This window comes from Athene cunicularia (assembly GCF_003259725.1).
Source record: "Athene cunicularia isolate RWA chromosome 2 unlocalized genomic scaffold, athCun1 chr2_part1, whole genome shotgun sequence".
In the NCBI taxonomy this organism is placed as follows: domain Eukaryota; kingdom Metazoa; phylum Chordata; class Aves; order Strigiformes; family Strigidae; genus Athene; species Athene cunicularia.
Genome location: NW_020799095.1, coordinates 46,851,035 through 46,862,036, shown reverse-complemented (window position 1 = coordinate 46,862,036; position 11,002 = coordinate 46,851,035). Strand labels below are relative to the sequence as shown.

The 11,002-nt window shown below is 43.7% G+C and overlaps 1 protein-coding gene across 1 annotated transcript in view; it reads right to left on the bottom strand.

The window, feature by feature from the left end:
- Positions 1–1,181: 1,181 nt before the first annotated feature.
- ACVR2B (activin A receptor type 2B) overlaps positions 1,182–11,002 on the bottom strand; it is a 59,638-nt gene continuing 49,817 nt past the window's right edge. The window contains exons 8-11 of the mRNA XM_026842414.1: positions 8,078–8,192; positions 5,086–5,224; positions 2,611–2,741; positions 1,182–1,477 (exon numbers count right to left, since the gene is read on the bottom strand). Coding sequence (XP_026698215.1) covers positions 1,283–1,477; positions 2,611–2,741; positions 5,086–5,224; positions 8,078–8,192 — 580 coding nt within the window. The 3' untranslated portion in view covers positions 1,182–1,282. The remainder of the gene's footprint in view (positions 1,478–2,610; positions 2,742–5,085; positions 5,225–8,077; positions 8,193–11,002) is intronic.

Genomic DNA, 11,002 nt, shown 5'->3' with positions numbered 1-11,002 from the left:
CAACCACACTAAACATTAAGTGAGTGCCTAATGTCATGACACCAGAAGAGCTACCTACATGCTTAATGCTAAGCATAGGTATGTTGCAGCATCAGGCCCAAAGATGCCAACCACGACCAGGGACATCGGCTGGGTCAAAATGGTATCGTTCTGTCTGGTTTTGTCAAGGTGTTCTCAACAGAAGCACATCAAGAAACAGAAACTTCCAAACCTACACACGGAAATACAGTTACATGTGTGTACATACTAATATGCAATATACATTCAGTAACTTGAAAGAATAGGTTAAGACTTTATTCAGATAGACAAATTAAGGCAAGTATTTTAATGTCTCTTCAAAATAAAGGACCATGTCCTCGTTTGTGACCTCTAGGTTTTAAAGCTATATTTTTCAAGAAATATATTTCAATTTTCTTTATATTTTCTCCAATTGGTGATTTTGTTTGTTTATTAAATTACATCCGTGCAAGGGATGCACGCTGACAATTTGGCAGTGGCAAAAGTCCAATTCATTCATGTAATACAGACTTTTTACATTTTTGTTACAGGGTGATTAGTTTAGGACTGCATTTTGGCTTAACACGAAGGAAAATTTAGAAGTTCTGGCCATCCAATGGACGTAACTTTGTCAGTCTAGCAAGACACAGAATTCATGTTATATTCAAAGTCAAAAAATAAAAATAATAATTAAAAAAAAAAAAGGAAAAAAAAAGATGTACTGTCCTTTCACTAAAACAGACAAAAAAAAAAAAAAAAAAAAAAAAAAAAAAAAAAGGAACTGAACCCATAACCAAAACAAAATGGGGAAAAAATCCTTTTGAGGAAGGTGTATTCTTTATATAACAGTCTTAAGTTTCCTCCACAGTTTGCAGCATTGCGTTTTCTAAGATGGTAGGTGGTTTTCCTTTATGTCACAGATGCTCCGCTCAGAAGACAGACTGATAAAGAGAAACCCAGAAAACTAATAAAATAAAAACAACTGAAGTGAGTTTGTTGAGGTTCTGAGGTACCTGCACCTTTTCTGCATTCATTAGTCGGCACCTGAATGCTTGCTGAAATGTCCATTTTTTTAATACAGTAGAGCAATGTGCTGGTAAAATTGATCCAATCCAAAAAATAATAATAATAATAATAACAATAATAATAAAAAGTCAAGATAAAATAGCAGCTGCATTCATGTGTTTGTTGGATTTTTGTGTTGGGTTTTTTTTTTGTGTGGGTTTTTTTAAAACTTTTTTTTTTTAAATCCACTGAGTCTGGAAAGACAAAAGTGAACCGGGACTTAGATACTAGACTCTTTGGGCGGCAAGTCCACGTTGGTGACAGATGTCACGATGGAGACGAGGCAGTCCGAGGTAGTGCCGTTTACGGATTTGCGGATCTGCGCAATACGCTCCTCAACACAGCCCGCCGAGAGCCGAGCCTCCGCATCGTGGTCCCAGCACTCTTCGATGGTCACACAGAGCTGCGCCAAGCCCTGCAGACAACAAGGGGAGAAAGCACATTCAGCAACGAAGTCTGTTCTGGGGACCATCTTTACAGCAGACAGGGAGGTCCATTTAACACAGCTTAACACTGTAAAGGAAAACTAAGAATATTTTCTCCGTGGTACGAAAATTATCATGAGACTAGCTTTAAAAATTACTTTAAATAGGTGGCTTGGGGTTATTTTAAGCTTCTGCTTTCTAAGGCTGTAGGTCTTGGTCACAACCAGCTTTTTTTCTTAGCCCACAAAGTACTTTTTTAATATCAAAATACATCCTGAGATTCAGTAGTTAAAGCTTTAAAAGACAAGTCATCAAGTATTACAATTCCCATGATAAAACCATGAGAGCTGGCAGCACCGTATCAGTTGCTACAAAACCACTGCTTTGTTTGCAATCGCTGCTGTAGATATCCCCAAAATAACCCAATTCAACACTGCTGGGAGAGTGTAGCTCTTACTTGAACCCTCATTTGAAGTGGAACACTCATCTCTATCTACAGCCTGCATCTCTCCTTGACTTCTAGGCAATGAGTTAGTACACCTGAGTCTAGCCAAAACTGTGGCAGTCTGGTCAGAATAGAGGCATTTAGCTTCTTGCTGAAGCACTGTGAGATTTCATCACCTGCTCAGTTTTCCAGTCTGAAAAAAAATCACCTTTTATTAAAAACACAAGCCTGGAATGATTACCTCTGGGAAACACATGCTGAATTTTGCTTCATTGTCTGCTTGCCTTCATGTCTAATTAAGTTTTCCTCAAAAAATTGTTCAAGTCTTGCTTGCTATCTAGCTTGTGAGGAAGACGTCTTTGATGGTATGAATTGTTTTCTTCTTCTTAATGAAAAGGAGTTTATCTTTCATTCTTTCACCATATTAAAGGAGTCCTGCTAAACCACCACACGCTCCATGTTCAGCACTGGCTGGTTTTAGTCAGCTGCCTTACTCTCTAGTACAAGGGACAAACAGAAAGGGGAGCATGAAGCTGTTGAGCCAACCCCATTCCCCAGTGCTGGCACCAGGGCAGACTGGTTAGCTTCCCTCTGAAGCTAACAAGCAATGCATAACCGCACACCCTCATTCCCATCACACAAGAAAACATTGTCCACCATTAACCAGCAAGGACATACAGGGTGTTTCAGCCAGTGATCCTTGAACACAGGGCGCATCTTCTTGTGAACCACCACTTCTTGCAGGTCCTCAAGGGATGGGTGCTGACCTATTTCTTCTTCGAAAGGCAGCATGTATTCATCCACTGGACCTAAGGTGCACATGCAGAACCAGGTTACTAAGAAATGTCCTCTGCAGAGCCACATCCTCTGCATGCATGAGTGAGCTGCAGCTCCAGAGCAACCTCAACCCACCACAGCAAAGCCTGAAGTTCATGTCATTGCAGACAAACGTGATTTACATTCCTCCTGCACAACGGACTTTGTTGTCCCTGCTGCTTGTCTGGCCACGCCTTTTCCACCTTTGTCGAGTTACAAATCCGAACCCTCGGCCAGGCCTCCCGATCCCACCACTCTCCTTGAGGAGGCTTGCTGGGTAGTCCGTGATTTATTTTAATAGAAAGAGCAAATCAGCCTGTCCTCCCCACATTTTAGCATAGCAATTCAACACACAGTAACCTAGAGAAAGGCTTCAGCAGGAGCATAATTTCTTTTTAGGCACTGACTAGCAAGATCAAGCATATGCAACAGTTACAACTCTTTGCTTTGTGATCCGTGCTGAGGCCAGATGCACTTGTCCCAAGTATCATTTACTAAGTGCAAAATTATTTCTGAATGCTTTAGTTATACCAGTTATAGCTGTGAACTGCCCTGAGCCACAGGAATGAGACAACTGTTATGAGTATCAGTGCAGATGCCGGACAGTTGCAATAACTTCAGCTTATTGGAACATCTGCTGGCTTTTGGCAATGTGTAGATGCTCTCTCACAAATGGCAGCCCAGTTTACCTGATGGGCTTTCTCAGGGTGCTCCACAGCATCACTTATGCTTATCACTTATCACTTATCTCGATAGCAAGACTGACCTCTTTCAAAAGTGGAGATATTTCAAGAGGGCCTTTCCAGACTAAAATAAAAGAGCCGATCACTTTAGCCAGTCATGAACTGTGACACCAACAACATAATGTTTAGGTATTCTAAAAAAACATTAGATCACTACAACAATTTATCATTGTTCTTGTTAACACAATGCCAGTCACTAAACCAGACTGAAACACTTGTTCCAATGGATGGCACAGCAACACTCAGGACCTTCCCTTCCTTTTCCTCCAAGAGGAATCAAGGCCATGAAGATCTGCACTGGTGATCTCCAAGCCTAATTTGCTGTTTACACAACATCACTTCTGAGCTAGAAGTGCAAATGAGGTTCAGCCTAACTCTCCATCAGCCCAAAGGAAGCCTTCCCTCTGATTTAACAGTGCTGTGTATGGCATCTGGAGCATCTTGGCCAGCTACTGCCTGAGAAGAGTTGGAAGGAGAGCACAAAAATGACAAGCAAAAATCCAAGTGGATATTTGGGGGCCTCAACAGAGAAGGGTTATTCCTACATGAGTGACCTGAGTACCACTGTTTCACCCCACTGTGCTTCTACCTCCCTGTCCCTCTGGCATTTTATCTGGTTGGATAGTACATTTTTGAAGAAAAGGCCTTCTCTTACCACAAACCTATGCAGACATCCTAATTACAATGAAACTCCTCAGTCCTACTGTAATAGTAACAAAAACATTTGAGGTCCAGGTGAGGTACTGTTAATTTCTGAACTTAACATTCAGTCCAGAGCACTCATATCTATATAAAAAGCTGGAGCAAGCTGCCTTGGAGCTACTACAACAAAATGATTGCTTCCCTGACCAGGGGCAAGGTGTCACCAAAGGGCAGATATGCTATTTGGACAGAAAAGATGCTCCATTTTGCAGCATCATTTTAGGATAAAAAACCTGAGAAAGCAAACACCATGGAAGTTCATTCTTGGATCATTCAGGAAAAAGTGAGATCCTCCAAAGGTGTTCCAAAGATGGAACAACAAACTCAGCCCACTGCTGAGAGAGGGCTTGATCAGCAGAAGTCAAAGATTAATACCTAACAACTTATGGGCTTGCTGACCCAAGAAGATCCTTCCAGCTCTGTGGTGTTCCTGCTATTTCAGAGAGATGCTTCACTTCCTGGGCTTTTCATTCAGGCTACCACAATGCCCTGTAGAAGTGAGGTGTGACAGCCAAGCTGGAGTTGAGTGCAGCTCTTCTTCAGCGCTCAAAGCCTGCCTTGGTCACAGGTGGAAGTGGAGAGTGCCACAGAAAGCAGTACAGAGAAGGCTCAGGACTAAAGGACACCCACCTACTCCTCTTCCCTGAATTCTCATCCAATTTGCAATATAACCAGTGTAGTTAAAAGCAATTTTGAGACTTGAACAAAGGTTATTATCTACATAAAATGACAGCTTATGTTAAAAAACAAGCAAGTGAAAAACAGGTTAGCTGCTTAATAAAAATACACCATTGATTATTGGTTTTTTAAACAAAGCCAGGCCCATTCTCTGGACCACTAAACCACACTGAAACAGAGCCCTCCCCGGGGAAGAGACAATCTTTATTCTTACCATCAACTGCTCTACATCTGGAGACTAGCTCCCACAACACCAGCCCCATCGCATACATGTCTATTCTCAGGAAGGCGTCTCGCTGGAAGTTGATTGCTCCCTCTAACACTTCAGGAGCCATATACCTCCTTGTTCCCACCTAAGAGAAAAAACACAACTCAAGTTACATTCCATTTGGGCCCAACAGCCTCTGCTGGCTGGAGATGAGTGACAGCTGGTTTCATTAGCCTTAAGGCTACTTCTGCTAAAGTTGCACCTCACTCAAAAAACAAGCAAAAGGGGGCTGTTTCTTCTGACACCAATTCTCATTAAGATCACTTGAGTCTAGATAAACTACCTGAAAGAAAAAGTGCAGAGTTACGTGTGTGATATTCATTCAGCATACACTACAGGTCTAATTTAAATTCAGTGTGGCACACTGAGTACGGATCAAATCCTGCCTTCCCTGTGTCTCACCACATCTTGCTCCAGCAGCACACACTACATGAGAAAATGCTGTCTTTGGAGACACACAAAACACCCTGAGGTTAAGTCAGACTTGGTTACCATAGCTGTTGAAAGTTCAATCCCCTTTTGCTAAAAAAAAAGAGAAGATTAAATATGTAAAAAAGAGAGAAGAATAAAATTGATATATCCTGAAATGGTAGGGAAAGGTGTTGGTTTGATAGCCCTGGATCAAACAAGTCTTCTACACCCACAGACGCAGTAAAGCATAAACCCTGAAAATTCCACCCTGCCCCGGCTTGCTGTGATCTGTTTGGAAAAGATCCCCTCTCACTTTGAGAGGATTCAGTCCTCATTACAGTGCCTTTCTTGCTGTGTTTAGTCCAGGTAGAGCTATACTGAGTTTCTCATATAGTTGTGGTTATATACGTGGTAGAATTATAACCCGTAATGTAGGAGAGTGGAGAGGAGAGCAACAGAAAAAGCACCTTTTTAACATGGGAATTGAAATGCCTTTAATATTTTCCTGTAGGAAATTCTCATTGTTCTTGCTGTTACGTGGGGCAGTGGGGACAGGGGGAAGCCAGGACATGGTAAGGCATGAAAAATACTAGAAGTGTACAAAAAAAGGTGGCAAAAATGAGGAAAGCTAGGGGAGGGCTAACCCAGGAAAGTGTTCACTCCTTCTGAGATAAAGGTAAAATGTGAGCCTGCATTGGAAATGGACATTCAGAAAACCCTGGAGGCACAAGGAGGGGATGCTGGCCTTGCTGAGCCCTGATAAGAGAGCAGGTCAAGGGGCTACCTACTGCAACGCAAAAGCAGAAAATTAAGCATCCATAAAAATGTAGTAACTTGTTTACACAGCGCACAGCCAGTTCACGAGATCTGCCGTTACTGAAGGTCACCAAGCAGCCAGCCTGGCTGAATTTTTAAAACTAAATGAGCAGTTTTAGGAGTATTAATATTTGTATTGTAGTATTAGTACTTAGCAGTATTAATATTAGTGTTACAGTCTAGGCAAGTGGTCTGTGCAGTGGGTGGGGAACTGCCTGAGAGGCCACACCCAGAGGGTGGTGGCAAACAGCTCCTTTTCATACTAGCAACCTGTTCACAAGTGGGGATCCCTAGGGATCAATATTGGGCCTAACACTGTTTAGTATCTTCATAAGTGATCTGGATGACAGGATTTCTTTCCTGTGAGGGTGGTGAGACACTGGCACAGGCTGCCCAGAGAAGCTGTCGTTGCCCCCTCCCTGGCAGTGTTCAAGGCCAGGTTGGACGGGGCTTTGAGCAACCTGGTCTAGTGGAAGGTGTCCCTGCCCATGGCAGGGGGGTTGGAACGAGATGATCTTTAAGGTCCCAAACCATTCTGTGATTCTATTATTTTATGATCAAGTGTACCCTGATGAAGTTTGCTGATAATACCAAACTGAGTGGGGAAGGGGACACTTTAGAAGTGAGAACCACCCTGCAGGAAAACCTGGATAGGCTGGAAGAGTGAGCTAACAAGAACCTTACAAAGTTTAACAAGGTCTTGCACTCGGGAAAACATAATCCAGGAACGCAGTACAGGCTTGGATCTACCCGGCTGGGGAGCAGCTCTGTGGAAAGGGACTGGGGTTCCTGGTGGACAAGCTCAATATGAGCAAAGACTGAGGTGCAGTGGTAAAGCCAACAGGATGCTGGGCTGCATCAACAAGGGCATTACCAGCAGAGATCAAGAAGGCATTATCCCACTCTACTTGGCACTTGCCAGGCCACACCTGAAATGATGTGTTCAGTTTTGATTCCCACTATACAAAAAGGATGTGTACAGGCCGGAGAAGGTCCAGAGAGGGGTCACAAAGATGATCAAGGGCCTGAGAAGCCTGCCATAGGAGAAAAGGCTGAGAAAAGTGTGTTTGTTCACCCTTGAGAAGAGAAGGCTTAGGGGAGACCTTATCTCCATGTTCCAGTAGTTAAAGAGTGGCTACAAAGCGGATGAAGACTCCATTTTTACAAGAAGTCACACAGAAAAGATGAGGGCTATTGGGTACAAGTAACTCCTGAGAAGATTCCAATGGACACAAGAGAAGTTTTTCACAATGAGAACAATCAGCCATTAGAATAATCTCACCAGGGAAGCGGTGGATTTTAAGATGCAGCTGGACAGGGTGCTGGGCCATCTTGTCTAGACCGTGCTTTTCCCGAGAAATGTTGGACCAGATGATCCTTGAGGTCCCTTCCAACCTGGTGTTCTATGATTCTATGAATATTTAATATCGAGACAATAGAAAGTCAACAAGTCCCATGTTTGAAGGAAGAAGTCACCTGCCCCTGGGGCTGGGGGGACCTTATGTGCACAGTGGTCGGAAGAGTTTGAGCACTCTCCCTCCCTGATCACCCTGATCAAAGCAGCTCCTGAAATTTATGTCTGAGCAAAAGCTTTTATGGAAAACACATATCTCAAAGAGAATTAAATGCATCTATACAAACTACCCCCCACTCCCAAGGAGCTATGGCAAGCCCGACTTTTAAAAATGTTATTGTTAAAGATAACGATTACCTGTCCATGAGTGTCCCCTGGAGGTTTTCCAGGTTCAAACCGTACAGCTAGTCCAAAATCAGCTAGTACTGCCGTCAAGTCGTTCTTCAGCAAGACATTTTTACTCTTGAAGTCCCTATGGACAAGCCAAGAAGCAAGTTTGGCAAGGGTTTATTACAGCATGTGTCTAAATCACATTGCAACACACCATGTTGTAAGTTTATAGTCTCAGCAGCCCCCAGTAAATCAGCTCCTTCCCCGGCTGCTTGGCACAGCCAGTACTGGCAAGTATGGCTGCTCCTCACTGCCCATGTCCCTAAGGCACAACCAGGGAGCCCTGTCCTACCCAGCAAAGAGTCAGCTGAACTATAAGGTGAATTAATCTCAAAATATAAGCAAGGAGTGATATGAAGGGGGCATTTTAATTAGAGCAGGTAGTGTAAGGCACCATTTCTTGCTCTGAGCAACAGCTGTGGACACCCACCTCTGGACACTTCTTGCATTTCTCACAACAACAAAAGCAAGTTAGGTTAAGGAGATGTATTTACCTTTTATCCTAGTAAGGATGTTTGCTTTTATCTCCAAAATGATATCTTCCTGGAAATTTGCAGGTGCTGGTGGGACTCTCTCACCCTAACTACACGCTTCAACAGACTTTTGCCATAGTCATTTATTCCACTTATGTTTTAATTGCTGGATCGATTTTCCCCAGCAAATTCTGAGGGTTGGAAAGCAGGAAGGGAAGAGTGTGAGCCCACACTCAGATAAACTGTCAGGATTAGACCTGGCAGCCGACAGGCAGGTATAAGCATTTGCAGTACAGATGATGGGTCTGTGCTTGAAGGTGGCTTTAAGAGGACACTTGTGTCAGTCCTGTGCTGCAGCCAGATCGCTTCAGGGCAGCTCAGGTAAATCTGCAAGGGCTAGAAAGGGGAGCAGGAGGGTGGAGGACGGTCATATCGAGATGCCTAACCAGTCGAGCCCTGTTCCCTGTTCCCTGGGCTTTCTGCATTTTCATCTGAAAAGGAATGTTTGGTAATCTAATTAAATTATAGAACTTGGACAGCAGATGGCAATTGTCCTGTATGCTCAGCATTATAATTTCCCTATCATCAATTCACTCAGTGACCCTGCTGATTGCAGGACATTGCAGGCCTGCACAAAATAATTAATGAGGGCAGATACAATTGTTCCGCACTAGAGAGACCTGTCAAAATTCTTTGGGAAGAGAGAAACTGCTGGACCATAGAGAAGAGCTGCTTTATGTGGCCCTGAATGCCAGAGCACCAGCTCAAAGCACAGCAAGGAAAAATCATCTTGTACCACCCAGCCCCTGGCTCTGAGCTTGAATATTCAGAAGAAAGGATTTTTCCTAAGCTAAACACAGCACGATGGGCATTTCTGGCTGAAGGATTAAGATGGGGGAAGTAGGTGTGAAGTTGTAAAGCATCATACAGCCAGGCAACTCCAGCAGAAACCAACCTCCATCACCTCAAGGGGATAAACAGGGTTTGTAGGTACACAGTAGTTTTGCAGAGCCTGCAAAACATTTGCACCCCTCCGTTACACAAAGAAACAATACCGGTCATCTTAGACACTGGCTACTTCCATGCTAGAGCCATTTCCCCACAGGCTTAGGAAACAGTCATCTTCTAATGGCATATAACTCCTCTGGTTAGCATTAGGGGATTATGCCCTCCAGGATAGTCTAGATTGTGCACAAGATTTTTGCAAAACAAGCTCAACAAGGACTGCACAGAAATTATTAGATAGTCTGCCTGAAGTTTCCAAAGTGAAGTGAGATGCAAACCAGTATTATTGTATGGTCATTGGCTGCTGTTGTTCACCTGCACTGCCCTTTGGGCATGCAACAGTTAACTACTACATCTTGATACACAATGCAGTTCCTTTTTTCCCCTATTTCCATACATTTCCCCATTTTTCCATGCTTTCCTTCTTTCCACAAACCACCTTCAACTGGCAAGTGTGAGCTGCAATGCAAACACATCCAGGACAGGGAGAAAGACCGATCCAAAGCCATGCCAAGTAGAATTTCCACTAACACTATATGCATTAGACCATCCTAAAATGGCCACTGATAAAGGAAAGTGGCCTGAAAAGAAGAAAATATCTTTTTCCATGTAATGCTTCAAACTGGGGAATAAGAGAGTGAGTGGACTATGAACAAAACAGTGGGGCTAACTCGATTCAGACACCGGAGATTTTATTTTCAGCTTCCACGTGGGGGCACTTTCGCACCAAGAAGCGATCACAAAACCGTAATCCTCCTTGTGTGTCAGGGGCTAGTAAGGAGTTAGCTGAACCCCTTGACCAGTAGCGGCTCGGGGAATCCCACCTGGCAACCCCAGCATCTTCCATGCACTGTGTGAAGCCATTCAAAAACACCTTCCCCCACCCCAGATTTAAAATGTATTTGGTGGGGGTTTTTCAAAACAAAAATAAAACTGAAAGGAGTAGGGTAATCCATGGGAAATCCCCTGTCTCCTGAAATCCCTCCTCCTGTAGGTATGTGCTAAATTCACACAAATGGTGCATTCTCCATCTTTCATCGTTTGCTAAATGGATGGGGACACTAATGAGCACGATCTGTTGCTTTAAAGCCTTTCTATAGCCCTTCTCTGTTCCCCGCCCTCAGGAATTTTCATGTATAAACCACTGCCTTTATTCCACAGGGACAAATGTCAGGGACACAGGGGTCAGCTCCAGGAGCAGCACAAAGGCAGCTGCAGGCTCTTTCACCAGCCCCAGCTCTCAGAACATTCAGGTTTGGGGAAGGGGGTTGTTTTCGGGGCAAGGACACTCTTGGAAAAACTGGGATTATCTTGCTGTACATGAAGACAGCCCCACCAGATTGGGTACAAACTGCTGCAGCTGGACATGGAGTTTTAAGTCCATCCTAGATGAAATGCGGGGGGTGGGGGGGGG